The sequence below is a fragment of the Schistosoma haematobium genome, chromosome ZW (assembly GCF_000699445.3).
Source record: "Schistosoma haematobium chromosome ZW, whole genome shotgun sequence".
Classification (NCBI taxonomy): domain Eukaryota; kingdom Metazoa; phylum Platyhelminthes; class Trematoda; order Strigeidida; family Schistosomatidae; genus Schistosoma; species Schistosoma haematobium.
This window is the reverse complement of record NC_067195.1, coordinates 34576232-34595059: the sequence shown is the minus strand read 5'-3', so window position 1 is coordinate 34595059 and position 18828 is coordinate 34576232. Positions and strand designations below refer to the sequence as shown.

Below are 18828 nucleotides of genomic sequence, written 5' to 3'. Positions count from 1 at the left end.
TTTACATCGACCTTCAACACTAAACTTCCTCTTTTGGCTTCCTCCTCAAGTGTCACCATGGCCAGCGATTCTAGTGCGCAAAACCCTGTCCCAGGTCTACTGAAACCTCGCTACACATTAGAGCCCTAAACGTACGCACCCTTAGTGAAATCGGCAGTAGACCTCGTTGGCTGAAACTCAAGTATCTCGTACCATTGATGTATGCTGTACCTCCGAAACACGCATACAGGATCCTAATGTGGTCATTCACTTGACCTCACCTCGCCAAAACGGACAGCCGACGAGATACACCCTCTGTTTATCTGGCGACCCGATGGCCAGTTCTCGTGGACTGACAGGTGTAGGCATAGCATTGAGTACGAGGACGGAACAAGCACTGTTAGAGTGGATCCCTGTAACAGTCGTTTATGTGCTGTTCGGCTAATAATTGGATGCACAACATACCTGGATTTTACTGAGCTCATTATTTTTAAAAATAAATTTGGCATTTGGTTTATTATAACAGTTACCTTTAGGTGAAACGTGAGCATGAAATCTAACAAAGCACATATAGCAAATAGTGTAGCATTGTCTATAAAACCTTTCAATCCTAACTGGATAAGTGTCTGTTTTAGTGATGAGGGAAACAATGTCGGTTTGTTATTTACTATCGGTTACGTTTCGTATTATTTATTATTACATATCGTTTTACAAAGAAAAAACTACAAGCCACCGTTGAAATCTATCAAACCGTAAAGATAAACAGTGAATCAACCGATTAGTAATATCATTAAATATTTTTTAATACGTCATAACAAATGTATAAGTTTGGTTTAGTTACACGAAATATATATATATGAAAGCCAAGAATGTTAATAAATAAACAAAGCACCACAGACGATCTTCATACAAATCAAATCGGGGGCAGTTAGTAAAATTAATCTATAGATATTGACAACAGCGACGAGATTATTAGGTACCAAAAATTCAAAGACTAGTAATTGCGATAACAATCCATATTATTCTTTCCATGTGAGTGACATTGCAGTTTGTAAGAAGGAGTATATATCTACTACCTCGTTAATCTGAAATGCAAATCATCACGGTATGTATAGAAATGCAAGGTACAATAAATGAGTACTAAAAATGGTTTACTATACATATTTATAAATATTTCAGTAACTTTGGCATATAATAGAATATATGCACAATAAGAATAAAATGTGATTGATAATACTTATTACTACAACAGTGAAGGTGACAGACAAGCAAACTTTTAAAATACAAACTAAGATGTAAACATGAGTTTTCATCGAGTTGGACACATGCTGGTTGCATTCTAGTGAAATTTCGATAATAACTAATCAGTTTTTTATCACACGAAACTGGTCAGAACACCTACCATTCAGGTCCTCTTTGTATTTTACATAGGGTAAGGGGTATTGAGATATTGCTTAAGATCTGGAGTTTTAAATAAACTGTGGAAGCGCAAGGGAGTATTAAGTTTACCCTTTAGCTAGTGCCCTCAAGTAGATGAACAAATCGCTAAACGAAAATACTGTGGTCATCCGGCATCCATATTTCATATAATAAACCAGTCGATCAAAATCTACATAAAGCCTAGCATAGATGTGCGTCAACCCTAGTAGTCATACCACATCAGCACGATGAAAGGATATTACCGAGACATAGCAAGTATCAGCAGTAAAAAAACACGGAACAATGAGAATGTGTTTCCGGGAAAATTACGTATGAAATAGTACTGTAACTCAAGATCCGCAGAAAGATAAGTGAATGCATGTGTGCCACTGTAACCGGTTCTAAGTCATGCTATCCAATGTCTCCGACTACTGACTCGGTAGTTTTTGACCTACCACCACGACATAGTCCGGTAGTCTGTGATTTCGTGGATTAATGCTTAGTCTTGGTTTGGGCGCCTCTACCTCACTTTAAACCTACTACCAGTCCAGCCATTATTCTACGTTATGGTTGTCGGTAGTTGGTCATACTTATGTCCCAGGTATCTTAGTTGCTGAGGATTGGCAACATCAATTGATTTAGCATCTTTGCCTAATATCTCACAACTAACCTCAGCATTGCTCACTCGTTTGTTGTATAACATGCGAGAATGATATTAAGGCACCTTTAACCGAACATTTGCAGCCTGCTCCATACTTTGGTACTTGGCAAGAACAAGCGGTTGATTGAGTATGCAACAGACGATTAGTTGTCTGCTTGGTGGGTTGTGACGCTAACATAACGAGTTATTTTTGAGCGTGGTGACGGAGTAGGTATAAAACGACGAAAAGCCAACGCGATTCACCTGTCTTTCTGAGTTGTTAATCGGAAAGAGAAAAGTACTATCATCAGCAATCTTTATAGGAAGCTCTCATTCAAAGTGTCTGTTACAAGATCACGAGTGGTCGTTGTTAAGTCTCCTGGTATACGAAGGGTGGGCCGTATTAGATTTTTCTATTTGTCAGACGGGATCACGTGAATGACCACACTTCAATTCTGTACGCGAGCTCAGGAGAAACAACGTGTGCCGATCGCTCGAGATTCTAAAGTCTTAGCTCAACAGGGTTGTCTGATATGACACAAGGACTAGACATCGAAAACTCGCGTAGTTTGGAGCGACATTTCGAGATACCGTGAATAACATTTCGCGAAATTCAATGGATAATAGAAAAACCTGGGTTGGTAATGGTTTTGACGACTTGGGAGCCTAATTGAAACGTCTAAAACAGTATTGCAAGTCGGTCAAAGCCTTTTGTGACTAGTTTACGACGTGCTAGCGACAAGCTTTTAATTCTCCGCATGGTCATGATTTACAAGCTTTTCTCTTCTGTTGTGAGGAGCCAGGATCACTGGAGACACTCGTTATCCGTTACTACCATCTTATCCCAATACGGTTAGCAGTATGACTTAGCAACCAGATTCTAGATTTTTGTTACTTCAACGATTCTTGATTGAATTATTTATTTGCTTGTAAACTTACTGATTTTGATGTTGGTTTGCCTTGTCCATGTCCAGCCTTTGGCTCAATTCGAATCAGAATAGGGTTTGTTTGGCGACAGTTGCGACATAATTTTTCTTGTAAAGTAGCAATAAACTTGAATGAATGTAACGGAACAACACGATCATCATGATCTGCAGTTAAAATCAATAAAGCTGGATATTGAACATCTGGATTAGATGGAATCTTGACGTTATGGAGTGGGGAAATGCTATAAGAAGCAAAACATATTTACACATGATTTCTGTTACAAATTGTTACAACAATATACTCAGTGAATAAAAGTACAAGTATATTAGTGATTAACAAACGTTAATGGTATTAATATGGTGTTACAGATTATTCGGATTTCCCAGCCATAATATTATTGATATTAATAAGAGTGTGTAGATAAGTACAACTTAGAATCATATAAGATGCTAGAATTTTCTTGACCTATAATTCGTTTTCGTCAGCTAGATATTAAAACTGATTACTATCTTTTTACACAAGAACCTACCGTGAAATCAAAGAATAATCTAGATTTAAATTATTTCGAAAACACCTTAAACAACGGGACTACAAAACCTATTAATATCAACTGAAGAATATCATTAGTTTATTCATATATTGGATCAGTTTTTAGTTTCTGTGAGACATTTTGAAAAAGTGTACAGAAAAAGAACTAGTAAATTTGGCAAGCAATATTGAATCAGGCTTATACAAACTCCCTTACAATACTGGGGTGTATATTTATCATAATCTTCAAAGTATTTGAAAAAAATAAGCTAGGAGGAATAATAAGCTATACATTCTATTCGTTTGGACGATTTTTCGTTTTTATATATATTCTCGAATTTTATCAGAGCCATGGGTTATTTTATAATAAATTTTCAGCTCAAATAGTGAGCGCTTTAAGTCAATACATTTCCGTGTCGACCGATTTAGTTGTATGAGGTTTATAAAAGGGTAATCACGAAATTTATTCACAAAAAGTCATCAACTAATTGATGCACATGAAATAGAGATGTGTGAGTTGATCACAGGAGTTACGGTTAAGTAAGGGTTAAATGATAAACATGAAAATGTCCCAAAAATAGGAAATGAATAAATGATTTAGAAATGGATTACCGCATCAAGTTTGAAAAATCCTTTTTATTATCAGGATCTCCATAGTCACTTTTCCAGGCGTGTCCAATCGTAAATTTGTGGAATCTAATAAGGTCGCACACTGGGACTTGAGCAATAGCAGCTTTAAATAAATCAGGTCGTTGATTGCAACAGGCACAAACTAGAAGTCCACCATTACTACCTCCTTGAATGTACAGTCTAAAAGTTTAAAGATGAGTTGGTCGTTTTTTTAAAAAAGAAAATTGGTGGCTATAAAAACAAACTAAACAACTAAAACTGTGGTTTGGACAGTATTGTAAGTACCAAAACATGAATCTCATAAAACCAAGATAAATCGATATTGTGTACAGAATATGGGAAACATGTTCGTTTTAAAATAAATTACAGCTACAAATTTAACTAAGTTACCAAACAAACGGGAAGTGTTTCAAAAGTTTACTGGCGAATGTTTGCATACTATTAATATTTATTTGTAGCGTACCCAATACTCGTAAAGAATTCCCACGATAGAACAGATAAAAGCGAACTCAACTCCTAACTTTATTGTATCCGCAAAGATCTATAATCATGTGTTATTTATCCAAATTACTAAGGAACAAAAAGCAAGATTTAAAGCTGATTATAAGAAGCGACTGATGAGTGAGAAAACAATATAGTCATAAAAGTCGAACTCTGTCCTTTGATGCGTTCACTGATCTCTCGAATAACACATGTGAATCATTTTACATAACAGTCAGTGACTTGATTTCTCATAAGTCTAAGAACAGATGTCGCATCTAACTTCCTTCCAAGAACTTGATGTACCCAAATGCAAATTTACGTTTATGAACAACCACCAACCTATTATTAAAACACCTAATATAACGTTGATGTTCAATTCGCTATAATTCGTTATGATTAATAAGCGAAAATGAAAAAAAAACCAAAAACAGTGAACAAAAAGAAAACTCGCTTTTGGTTGTTAGTATATCCATGATTAAGAAGGTATTCGGCTGCTGCTTGGAAATCATCGAAAGAGTTTTGTTTGTTTTGCAGCCGACCGGCGTCGTGCCAAGATTTTCCATATTCTCTATCAATTATCAAATAAAATTATATGCGTATGAGGAACAGGAATACAAAAAATTTGATTCTAGTTAACTTAGCCACAACACAACCGCGTGAACCAATGAGAGTTTATTCACATGGCCCAGAGCAGATTAATCGTTTCAGACTCATAACTACATCGATCAGCCAGTGATTTAATAAAAGGCACTTGTAATTAAATACCTACAATGCTCGCAAGCCAACCATTTTCATCAGATACGCTTCGAATCTTTAGAATAGAGAGGATTGATATGTGCTAAATATTTTAAACAAAATATTTAGATATCTTACATACGCCATAAGCAGATTAAAAACGAACGATCTTGGTGTATCTTAATCAGTTTCATTGATCACAAACTCCATGCCTAGATGGATACAATTGAGACTAATGACACCGACCACCTAACACTGTGAGCTTGAGTAAAAACTTTACACAAAATTGATAAAGCAGACTAATCAGGAATCGCCGAGTGATCAGTGTAATCAAATAGCCAAACGATGGCTTTATTTTGCAAAGGATGAGACATTAACTACATGTGATTCGATTTAGCCCAAATAAACTTCACTCTTCATCTTTTCACCCAGGTAGTCGGTCTTGTGTGTAAGAGTGGGCATTAGCTTCAATTATTAGACGCCGCGCGTCACAACAATTACGAACATAATGGAAAAAAATTGTCCAAGTTAAACTAACCCTCCACCACGAATGTTGGCTACTGCAATTATACCACCAAAATGCATCAAGAAAAACAATCGTCCAACCGAAAACGATGGAGTAACAGATATGTTAAATCCACCATAGCCGTAAAGTTGACACGGCGCCGAGTTGTTTTGTTGGAAATTCTAAAAAGTAAAAAATGAGGGAAAATAGAGTGAATCGGAACAGTGACGACTTTTGACGACGAAATGAATACCATTCAAACTGATTAAGCTAAAACTCACTATAATTTAATAAGCCTTCCCAGAAGGAGTAGCTAATTTGGCAAGGTGAAATGTGAAGCGAGACACCAGTGTAGATATAAATGCAAACAGTGATTAGAACACAAGGTCGAGGGTTTTCATATCTTTATTTATTTATTTAAACATATAAACATTCGCACAAGGAGGTACCAAATATATATGCTTCATACTTTGTCATTCGATTTGTGTGAGGGCTGGGATACTTCCCGGGTGCCTAAACCGAAGCAGGTGGTTCTCTTAGGGGGTCAACACCCGGAGTCTTCGATCCAAAGGTTTGATCCACAAGGGAGGAAAGTCAGGAGATGTAGTCTCGTGGTAGTCGGTGAACAACGATTGGTTCATATGTCATTTGTTCCTTCGAGATCCTGGAGCCCATGTGCACCATTCATTTGGAATCATAATTTTTCAACTCCCCTAGGTGGATCCGCCATATCCACTAGACCGGTTAAAGTGCCGAACATTCGCTTTTCATCCCCTCAATTTCGTAAACAACACCCCTCAGCGAGAAGGCAGTGAGTAAGACTTCCCTAGCAGAGGCTGTATATGTGTGGCAATATGAGAGCATTTCGAGAGGGAGAGCGGACTCTCCCAGGGCACACCTGGTTTTGTGAGAATAATAATTAGGAAGTGGTCTTGGTAATTAGATTACTATTAAAGTGGATTTCGGTGGATTTTGATACATTTAAATCTAAATTTCATCATTTGATCGTGTAGAAGACAATATGGTTTAGAAATTTGCACCGTAATGTTGTTTATACAAGGTAGCTAATATTTCCATTTGATTGAGCAATCGAGTCAAACGCTTGAGGCACTTATCCTTCGAACGTGCAGTTGTTGACACAAATACTCCCGTTTTGTAATTTTTTAATTAACTAATTACGTATGATAACCGTGTGTTCACATGCTTTTATTAAATCTTTAAGACCTATTGCGAATCTAATTACTGAGGACAAATCACAGTGGATGGTGGACTTTTTTTCTGTTCTTTGAAGAAAAGATAGATTATTACTATAGAATTCACATATCAAATATATAATGAAATGAAACGAAGTTTCATGGGACCAAGACCGGTTGTAAACATTTGTGGATTGATGTGAATGAAAGCTAATCGGTGTTTAAAAACGTTTTTATAAATATTTTTTGAATACTCATAAGTCAGGTGAATTTTGAGCGGAGATTCTTTGCAATACAGCATATTTTGTGCTGAAATTTTTTTAACGGCAATGATACGTAGGACTAAATTATATGGTTATTATTATCATCGCGGTTTGAAAAGAGATCGTAAAAGAATTAATTAAGTTCCACTTTAAGATGTAACATTTTGAAGTGATTTTCAGTTCATTTCCCTAGTTTTCATTAGCAAGAGATTCAGAGTCAATGAAAAGTCGTACTTTATAGGAATACTTCAGATCGCAGTAATCATGAAATCAGTTAAGCGTTTTACCCTTAGCAGTAGTACATAGCACAACTTAAGCAAAGTTGATTAGGTTGATGGTAGCTGCCTTGTCCGGTTTATCACAAAACGTTTTGAGTTTAATAGAAGGTATAGACAGACATTAATCCAGTATTATTACAAATATGAACAATGAGCACGGATTTTCAGAGATGACTAGTATTCTAGTTAAAAGGTATTGAAAGACGGATGTGTGACGATATCGATAGGACAAGTTATATAAAGGTAGTGAATTTATATATACTAAGACGTTTAATATTTTTACTTACTTTAGGTAGAACAAGAAACATGGGAACTACAGTTTTATCTTTACTTTCATAGAATACTTGTTTCACTTCAAATTGATCTAAGTCTACATCCCGAATCTTTGACTCTCTGATAACCTGTCATCAAACAGTAACATCAACAAGGATAATAACAGGTAAACTTGCACATGTAAGTAACAAAAATAGAAAGACATATAATATGTAAGATAGCTAAAAAAAAGTTTTTGATGTATGAACATGGTGATTAAGTAAGAGGATGAAGTAAAGTTCGTGATCACATTAATTAACTTGGAGCCATTTACTTGACCAAGAAATACGAACAATGGAACGTGAACTGACACTAAGAATTTGATTATATTTTTTATGTGAATACCCATAAAAGCTCACTACTAAATGAACCAAGCAATGGTATGAAAACGATAGGTTGATGGTGTGTATGACCAGTGATCTATGTTTTGTGGACAAGCCTACCCACTCCGCAGTGAAAAAGGTTGCTAGCATTAAGTATAGTAACTACCAGATTACAATACTCCGATCACAGATTAGCTGAAAGATGATACATTTGAGCAGGTGCTTAATTCCTACTTACGATGGTAGCGGTAGACAAAGTAACTTTAATTCACCAGTCAACAAGTGTTGAAAACCGCAGGATACGCATGATGCCATTTCTGATTTGTAGTACACAAAAACAAGTAATGCTACAAACAATTCACCTGCCAAACTACTTACCTCTAACTTTGGATGAGAGTGGGAAAAATTGTAGGAGTAAATTATTCCAGGAGTGAGAAACGATGTAAAATGGATGAAAGCCTATATTGAGAAAAATTAAGTTTTATAAAAGATAAATCACAACCTACTTCATCATCACGTTTGCGTCCAGTTACATTAGCGACGCATCCAAGTGAAATATCAATATCCGATATCTTCTCCCCAGTGAGTAGTTTGTGTACGGATAAGCAGCTCTAAATGGACACAAGTTAGAAAATGTTACGTCTCCCAATATAATAAAATTTTTGGATGTATATAACATGTATAAAATATTTTCTGTATTTGTGTCCAGAATCCTGTAGTTGATAAAAGTGACAAAATGCCGTTTTCGTGGACAACATATCGTAAATGCTAGTGCATGAGATAATGAAAGTTAATAGCAATAGTCATCAGGAGCTTATCAACGAACCATGGAATATCCAACAAAAGGTAATGAACTAAGTTGCCTATGTAACTGCATAACGTAAATTGGGAGAAAGGACACTAGTTGGGTCAGTTGAACTTGATAAACTCATGCAAAAGTCAATTCCCATCCTTAATATGTCGAAGATTTCTTTTAATTACTGCACTAATAACTTGTGACTTCTATCAAGTTTCTGTTCACGAGGCATTATTCACTTCGAATAACTGGTTAATAGATATACAAACTCGAGAATTATTTTTTATTAGGCTATTTAGGTTAATGAATATTATTTAAGGAAATAATACAGAACTGACCTTAACATTCTTTAGATGACAAATGATCAATTTATCCTCGTTCACACAAACTGCACTTTCTAAGAGTGATTCCACATTGTGATCGATAAGATCTTCCCAATGTTGCTAGAATATATGGAAAATAGAATTAGGACATTTATTGTAAAAAAAACAATCACTGAATAAATTTTCACCATATATATATCAAGTACATGCCATTACACTAAGCTTGTTTTTGCACACTTTGTAGAAGGCCTAATTAAATCAAGTGACTCAAACAAAAAAATCACAAAAGTTTAGAATATGATCATGGGGTTAATCATATTTGTCATTCTCACTTGAAAATCAAATGAAATTGCATGTATGATCACGCACATGGCAAGTGTTTATTTGCATTTGTTCACAACATAATATATATTTTATACACTTAATAATTCGTGGAAAAATAAAATCATTTAGCACCATAACTACTTACTGAGATTTCATACTAGTTTGTTTATTCTAAAGCCAGGATAGAACGCTGAAAAGTCTAAAGAGAATCAACTACATAGTTTTTGCAAACTATATGGTCGTTCAGTGAGAACCATCAGCTCCCAATAAATCAATCTTATGATATTATAAGCAAAGATGGATGGTGGCTAGCAGTGGAATCCAGGACGCGCGTTTTTTCCTATTTGGGACTCGTCAGGTAGATGTACCTGAATCCCAGAGTTGATGGTTACTCCGGGACTCGAACCCAGTACTGTTCGCTTCAAACGCCACCGCGTTATCCACTTATGACGAAACGCGTGTCCTGGATTCCACTGCTAGCCACCATCTATGGGAAGATTCAAGCAAACAATACCAAGTGAATTCAATCCCATGGTAGTTAATTGACAATCGGTTGAAAAGATTGAATATAATATCGCAAAATCGTGATATGATTTAGCAATTATTATAATCTGTCCATAAGTATATATATATATATATATATATATATATATATATATATATTTCTGGTACCCTCAGGAAAAAAAGGTGCAGTCTTCAGAATTGCTATGAAATATGACCAATAAATGAGGATAATAATCGCAGTCACATACAGACAAACTTACACGATCACAATTAGAAAGATTGATTTTGATTATCTTGTACATCGGAGCATCTAAGTTGGTGCGAAATACAAATGAATCACCTTCATTTGTCACATATTCATAGACAGCTTCAAAGCGATCGACGATTGGAATCAACTCAATTTTTTCTAAAAAGAATTATCATTAACACTGGTAACGGTTTCATTGATGTTGCTACTCAAAATGAACTACGGAGAATGTTTCAATATTTGATGGCGAGGTTTATAATACATGACCCTAGCGCAAAATGTGGAAAATGGAGGCTAACTGAAAATCAAACTATGCAAATATACAACTGCATATCATTATTCCTAAAGAAACATTCAATAATCTCATTGATTTACTCATAATAACGGTGTACAAATATATAAACCTTAAGTATTATTGTTATTATTCGTTGAAAATACATGGCAATGTTGCAGTGACTACAGTCTTTAATAATTTAACATAGTATTTGCTTTTCGTGTATTCAAACAGAAAACTGAAGACTAGGACCACTGAAATTATATCCATTAGGACATAATCTATGTTAGAACCAGAGATTAAATTCTATCTAATTTGTGGGAAGAGTTACAGTCGAATTAAGGTACACTGTCCAGAAAACCACTGATTATGTCAGCTGATTTACTGATCGTTATACTGCCCGCAGCCCTTCACACCACTTCGTCTAGCTTCCACATCCCTGAAGCTTGGTTAATTACAAACTTTTTGTATTGACTTTAAAATAAACCAGCACCAAGTCGTGTTCGCTGAGAGATCACAGATACTATGAATATGATATACATTGATGGTAATACAAGAATCGTAAGACAAAAACTACTTAATCACTGGGTCTAGTATACATCAAAGATCAATGCTATGTTAATGCACAAAGACAAACTGGTTACGTAACAACTAACTTTTGATAATTAGATCGAATTTTTCAAGATCGCAGTAGAAAAGCTGGTTATTGGGTTCACATCCATCATACAAAGTTACCAGTAAGTATCTCCCGCAATCAGACACTTCTCCTTGACTGATATTTCAAAATACATATAACACGAAAACATATGCCAGTGTAAGAGATCATATCAATGAAACAAAGACGTATAATCTTATTGATTTCGATTTACGTGATATAATATTAAGAGTACCAGACACAATCTTGTGGAAATGAAACATTGGAAAAACAATCAACAAAAATTGAAAACTGTTTAGATAAATAAATAAAGGTTAGTAATACACCAACTACGTGGAAAAATATAAACCATCTTTATTCATTGACTACCATTATCTTGAGCACTAGAAAAAGGAATTATGAGTCTTTATGTGGCCTAGATCAACGGTCAGTGAATGTACAGACTAGCGTAGTTCAACGTTTTTTGATATTCAACTCTTGTTTTAAACCTAATTTAGTTCAGCATCGTACGTTACGGTAAATATGTTTACTGTCTGAAAGTATATAAAGGTGAATACAAAATCAGGCTGAAGTAGCTTTAGCTAGCGCAAAATCCTAAGGTATACGATTATTACAAATTTATATATATATATATATATATATATATATATATATATATATATATATATCATGTTTCGGTTTGGGCACCCGGGCAGTATCCCAGCCCTCACACATATCGAATGAGATTTGTGTGGCGCATATATATCTGGTACCTCCTTGTACCAATATCTGTGTCAAAATAAATAAATAAAATTATATATATAGCAGATAAAATTTGATGTGTGGACGAGAATGATAGTGATTGTCTGCTTAGTCGGACATGTAAATAGTCTAACAGGTGTCAGATGAGTTATATATTCCCCTATCCTTATAATTATTATCATTGATTGTTCATTGTTGTTGGATTATGTCGGGTTTTGGTGTGGAAATATATTTACATTCTGGTCAGACTAATCATGTGTTCTTGATCTGAGTTATGCTGAAGTCCTGTAGAATAGACACTGGAAAGGTATCTAGTGTAGATATTCGTCTAAGGCAAATTTACGTCCCATAAGTGTAAACGTGGAAATCTAACCGTTATAACAAAATTATTCAAAGACAAGAGCAAAAGCATTAGTAATACAGAAGTTATTGTTTGGATTAAAATAAACACCATGCCTATATACCGATAACGAGCAATTAGTAGCTTAATGGACTTAGCTAAAACATTGTCGGAATTTTCTTACGTCTTTAGAAGGATAGCATCAGACGTTGGAAATGTGTCACTCATATCAATCGATCCACATTTACGACTAAACGTAAAATGACTCCAGATTCACCCTAAATGCCGTTCGTTAGATGATCCAACTAAGAACTCTTACAACCGAACACCTGCAACCTAATATTTGACATTCACCATCATTTTAAGGGGTAGGATGAAATTTTTAGATACATGTTGGTAAGCAATAGATTCAAGATTTGTATGTCATACATGCATACCAAGTGAGATTAATTGCAACAGGAAAAAAACAATCTCGCCACTGCTAAAACAAAGCTTGAAAACATCAAGCTAACCAGCCTTGGGAAGTTTTCAAACAAGACAATGTGAGACAGAACATACTATAGAAGTGGGCTAAGTTAATAGGCGAATGATTAAAAAAAATTATCTTTCGAATTAAGACTTTTGTTTATACGCACATATTCCAAGTAGGGTGATCCGGTCGTTCCAGGAACAAGATATCATCTGACTGTGGTGTACCCAGACGATGGTACATGAGCTTCTGATCAGTATTAGTAGTTGTTTCAGTACCATCCGCTTTACCTTCGTGCTGAGGGTACATACAGTAAAAAACACCTTTCTCATCCTTCGTCCACGAAATTGAACTGAACTTGACATGTTTCAAAACATCTGGCAGATCTTTGCCCGATTCGCAGGTTTTAAACTAAGAAAACACATTAATGAAATGTAAACTTACTTTAAGTTCAGACCAATCAGAACCACCAAAACTAAGACCATAACAACAATAAGTTCCTTCCACCGAAAAACTGTAGTTTCTCAAAGATGTAAGGCCTTCTGGATCAATTTCGTTAGGATCTAAAAACGTTTTTGTGGGTCCTGACAACGTTTTCATTTGATAAAGAACACTGACAAATCCCTCTTCAAATAAAAAAGTACCTTTGATTTTGTAAACCACTATTATGCCATATGTAGTAAAAGGAGCCGTATTTCAATGGACAAGAGTATTTTTCGTAGTCCCAGATAGCAGTTAATCTAAAAATATAACTTAAAGTAATACACTTACTTATCTCTGATTTTCGAAGTGTATGGACATTTACGCAAGAACTGCTCCGTTATCAGATTTTGTGCCTTTACAAAAGCTTTTGTCTGGGCAGAATCCGGGTCTTCTAGCCATCTGTAAGGATCATGAATCTAGCCAGGAAGGAAAAGGTTACTTTGTAAACAAATTAGGTAGGTCCAGCCAAATTGTAAGTAGAGAATGGTCTACTTCTCAATGGTAATTTCCACGATACAAAGTGAACATATAACATACAAAATCACAATTAAGTATATAATTTGACGTCAAGACATGAATTGTTAATAGACTAGTCCTCCACTTTAAGTAGAGTGCTAAAGATTACTATTATTGTACTTCCTTATTGTGTATTTAATTCACAAAACGAGCCTTGCGAATTTCTGGGCATGCACGAACTTAAGAATGAAGATTATTACTAACTGTATTTGGAAAAATTCAATTTTCCGACACTAAGTTATCGAATTCGAAGAAACCTGGACATGGATTTCGGATAAACTGTTCACATGAGAAATAATTGCTATAATATCAACAAATTAATATAGGTTGAGTTTTTCCTTATTCCTTAAACAACGGAAAATGGTTGCTTATCACTTTACAAAACTATTTGCTCTAATACTAGAAATATTTAAAATTGAATAGGTCTTGCATATTGCGAACAGCTTATTAAGTTACATTAACTAATCATAATTACTGAATTTCAAACCAGATATCTCACGCTACTGGACTGCATTAGGCACGAAATGTAAAGTTGAAATAAGCTAGTTAAGTACTCCAGAGTAATGTTGTGTACTAGTTTCTGGTTATAAAACGATCACGAGAATCTTTACTAAGGGTTTAGACACTCAGTCGAACGCAGCCTAGAACCTAGCATATGTATACATCGGTTTAAGTTGCCATAACCCGTTAGCGTGCAGAGATGAAATTGCCAGGGTGAATCCCATAGTTGTTGAGGTAATAGCAGTATTAGTGGTAATAGAAAAGACTACACATACAAGAGACCATCCGATAAAATATAACTTAGTGAAATAATGGGGAAAATTTATGAGGAATCTAGAGGGAATGTACCTGCGCCATCTCTAACAATCGGTTACCATAATCACGTGGACCCCAACCAAATAATCTACACGCACCTACACGACTCAGTTCAACAGTCAGTGTCTTTATGTGTTAATACCATGTCTTGGTTTGGCCGTCCCTACATTTCTCCTAACCTGCTCCTGCACCAGCCATTATCGCACGTCGAGGTGGTTGGTGGATGGGTTTGCGTAGTACATATCCTAACCATCTCAGTCGACGGAGATTCAAAAACTTATTGATTTAATGTGGGCAGAATTCGATTACACATAAAACGCCTTTTGTTTATATAAGTCTTATACACATATTAAAAGCATTGTTTTGGAATGGCACAACCTTAATGGGTAGTTAAAAAAATATGAGGAAAACAATCCTCGTACCTGGACATCAAATTTTTCCTCTATAGTAGATTCATCCTTATATATCTCAGGATAGTTGATACTGGTATGCTCCATTGAAACTACAAAGAAATAATTATGGGTTTTTATATTTTTGAAAAGGTAGTGCTGTTTTTACCCAATATTTGTATTTATACAAAAGTTTGGGAATACAATTTTTTAGTTGACTCACTATGGTAGCAAACCTATCATCGACTGATACGTTTTTACCACACGGAGCGAAGGAACACCTAAAATTACCCATAAATCACACGTTTAGGCAATCCTTACAAACTCTTAATTAAACTGAGCGAGTGGCTGTTTTGAATGACTAAATAGATTATCTAGGCGATGTTAACTTTAGCACATGAATTAGTCGAGCGTAAACAAAAGTATTTACAGATTAACACGTCACGTACACACAAATGTTTGATCGTGATACATATCTTTTATACAACGATGCTAATGTAGCAACAAGAATTCGTAAAAACATTGAATTTTCACTCATTTAGCGTAGTATTCATGAGAAACGACTTGTGTATCTAACAGCTTACAGTATGATAGAATTGTGGAGAACTAGAGTGAGGATACTGAGTAGTTCTATAGGATTTCTAATTCAGAATAAACAGTTGATTAGAGATGAGAGAGAAGCTACTTAATAAATAATGGGGTTGAACCAGCATGTTTCTTTTTGATAGGTGATGTGCTAAATACTCTATAACTACACAGCTTAAATACAAGAATATGTTTATTTTGTTTAAGTAAACGGAATACACCCATTAAGACATTAAATATGATTGGTTCAGCGAAAAGATCTCTTTTTAGCGAATTCATTTTCAAAGCTATACAATCGCAAACACATACTTTTTTCAGGATGATAATAATCACAATAATTGTTTCAAACTAGTAGGAAGCACTCGAACTTATGGCGTGTACTACATTCAGGCCCAGTAAATACTCATGATTGCTAGGTCAGAAATACCAAAGTCTAGGACAAACGAAGTGTGGTACAGTGCTTAGGTTGGCCTGACTCCTTGACACAGCACTGTATATTTCGACTAATATGAAGTTTCTCGACTTGGAACTAAAATTGTGCATCTTTGCATGTTATTTGTGCAGAACGAGTTGACGACCCTTCCAACTATGATTCTTTATACTTAATTGTATACTAGCATAACACACGAGCATAGGTGTGGTTTTGAGTAACTTTGTAATTAAGTATAAGATTAGTTCATTTTATTAGCATGTTGACTTAATCGGTTTCTCGAAGGAAATAAACTCGTTTAGTAGTCTTCAATTCTGGTTAAGTTGCCTATTAAGTGACGCACCATCACGATAAACTATTCTCGAAGCAAGTAAGAATAAACTTGGACGGATCTGCAAGAAATCCATGGGACAGAACTATTAATATATGAATAATACCTCATATACAGTGTGGGTTCTGAGAAAAAATATGACTGGATTATTATTAGTTTTAAGAAAGCCATTGTGACTTGAACAGATTTTCAAAGTCGCATTACTAGAATAAGAAATAAACCGTAATTACACAAATACTTATAAATACGTTAAGAATACTTTAAACAAGAAACAAATTTTCGAGTATTATACTAAATGCTTACTAACCAGAAAACAGTACGAATTATTGATGAGATGTGAGCATGAACTACCTATATTACTTGACAGCCTTTATTGTAATTTAGACATGGTCTTCAATAATGACTTAATTCATGACACGCTATTTAAGTTTAACATGATGCTATCTATACTCACATACCTTACAAGACCTACCACAAAATATCTACTAATGTGGAGAGACATACAGAACAAAGCATTAATGTGACATTACCGGACGAAATCACAACACGACGTTGCGTCAATAGACAAACACGCAGCAGTGATTTGCCGACTCTTGAAAATACCGGGGAAGACATTAAACCGACAAAACAAGCCAACGACTATGATGCAAGACAACAAATATTAGCAACAAACCATAACTATTTTACCAGAACGTATAAACCATTCAATCGATTTTCATCAGTCGATGGTGACATGGATATTCAAGAAGTTCCATAATCACAAAATAAAGTTTCAAATAGTAGTGAACGGAATAGAAGAAGCCTTCGCATAACGAACTTCCGTGTCTAGTAGCAGAGAATCACCAATACCTCTAAGCAGGAACCTCGGTTTATCAACGATAGTAGAAAAAAAAGAGAAATTGGTAATTCATAGTAACAGATTACCCTGTAGCGGTAGATAAATCCCCAAAATAAATAGCTCTGTGAGTTTTCGACATTGGATGCTGACCATATGTTTTGGTGGACTCATCTAGCTGAAGGCGCTCGGTCATGCATCCGCACCAGATCACGTGTGGGGACTGCTACTGCAATCGTTAGCCAGATTAAATCAGATAATTCCGATATATTGGCAATAATCAAATACAGCTTCCGATCTCCTCGATTCTGTCTTTTGATTTCTCTTGGTGGGTACGAGTTATATTAGAAGGTGTTACTGGTAAAAGCGTTGTCAAACACTGAATATCCGTGTCATCTTCAACCCTTAGTCCTTAAGAATATATCAAGTTGCCTCTTGAAGGACTCCTGGAAAGTCACCTGGACTAGCTCAGCCGGCAGCGAATTCCAGCATCTGACAGCTCTGAAGGAGTAGAAGTTATGTCAACAGTCCGTTCTTCTGTGTTGTGTCTCTAGTTTCTGGGTGTTACCCTTGAGGTTTGTGTTGGAGCTAAGTGTTAAGAATGCTGTAAGTCACCACAATTTCACCTCTAAGACACCTATACTCTGATTGGTAAAGGTTCAGCAATTTGAGGCGCTCTTCATAGGGATTAAATTTTAGTCCTCAAATTGATTTCGTGGTTCACAATTGGATACGTTCCAATGTGTTCTTATCCTTTTGGATTGAGGGCAGAAACAATATACTGCCACGCTTTAAATGGGGTCGAAAAGACTGCTGAAGATTATGTGGAAAGTTCCTCCATCAAATTGGCAAAAAATGCGCTTCAATGTTACGAGTGCAAGGTTTGCTCGAAAGGCATTTTTGTCACAGTTAGCGTGAGACTTCAGATCACAAGGTACCAACACTCCTAAATCTTTTTCAACCTGGGATACTTCTAGAAGGGAGTCGCCTAAGTTGTAGCTGTAGTCTGCAACATGTCACCGATGAACTACTTTGCACTTCGGAGTGTCAAACATATGTCCGTTGTTGTCCGCACAACTTTGAGGGCGAGTCAGATCCTCCTGAAGTGCCAATTTCTCCTTGTGGTTGTAAACTTCTCACCAGAGCTTAACATCATCTGATTATACCTGCTGTAAAAGGTGGTTTTTATAAACCAAGAAGAGATGTCCTAGTACTGAACCCTGGGGGACCCTACTAGGACATTCCATAGCCTGAGAGAAAGTGAAGTTAATCCTTGCCCTAAAATGTCAATTTTTAGATATGAAGTGAGTCAGTCATTTGAAGGTGTTTTGATACCCAATTGTTTGAGCTTATTGCTAAGACAAAAATGGTTGACATCACCAAAAGCATTTGAGAAGTCAAACTTCCCCTTGCGATCAAGGAATTTTGTTGATCTGTTCACCGCAATCGGCGGATTGGTTATACGAGAGTGAACGTTTCTGAAACCGTGCTGTTGGGATGAAAAGAATTTTATGAATAGGAAGCAGTTACGTAAACCGTCACAAATCAGTAACTC

The 18828-nt window shown here is 35.7% G+C and overlaps 1 protein-coding gene across 1 annotated transcript; it reads right to left on the bottom strand.

Annotated features, from left to right (window-relative positions):
* Window positions 1–637: 637 nt before the first annotated feature.
* MS3_00003380 (uncharacterized protein) lies at window positions 638–17060 on the bottom strand. The gene is made up of 8 exons (XM_051211150.1): window positions 13660–17060; window positions 13533–13628; window positions 13333–13501; window positions 9350–13299; window positions 8722–8826; window positions 5058–8674; window positions 2978–4303; window positions 638–1064 (listed from the first exon to the last, which is right to left on the bottom strand). The coding sequence occupies exons 3-4, from the start codon at window positions 13486–13488 to the stop codon at window positions 13045–13047; spliced, it is 411 nt and encodes a 136-aa protein (XP_051071187.1). The 5' UTR covers window positions 13489–13501; window positions 13533–13628; window positions 13660–17060; the 3' UTR covers window positions 638–1064; window positions 2978–4303; window positions 5058–8674; window positions 8722–8826; window positions 9350–13044.
* Window positions 17061–18828: the final 1768 nt, after the last annotated feature.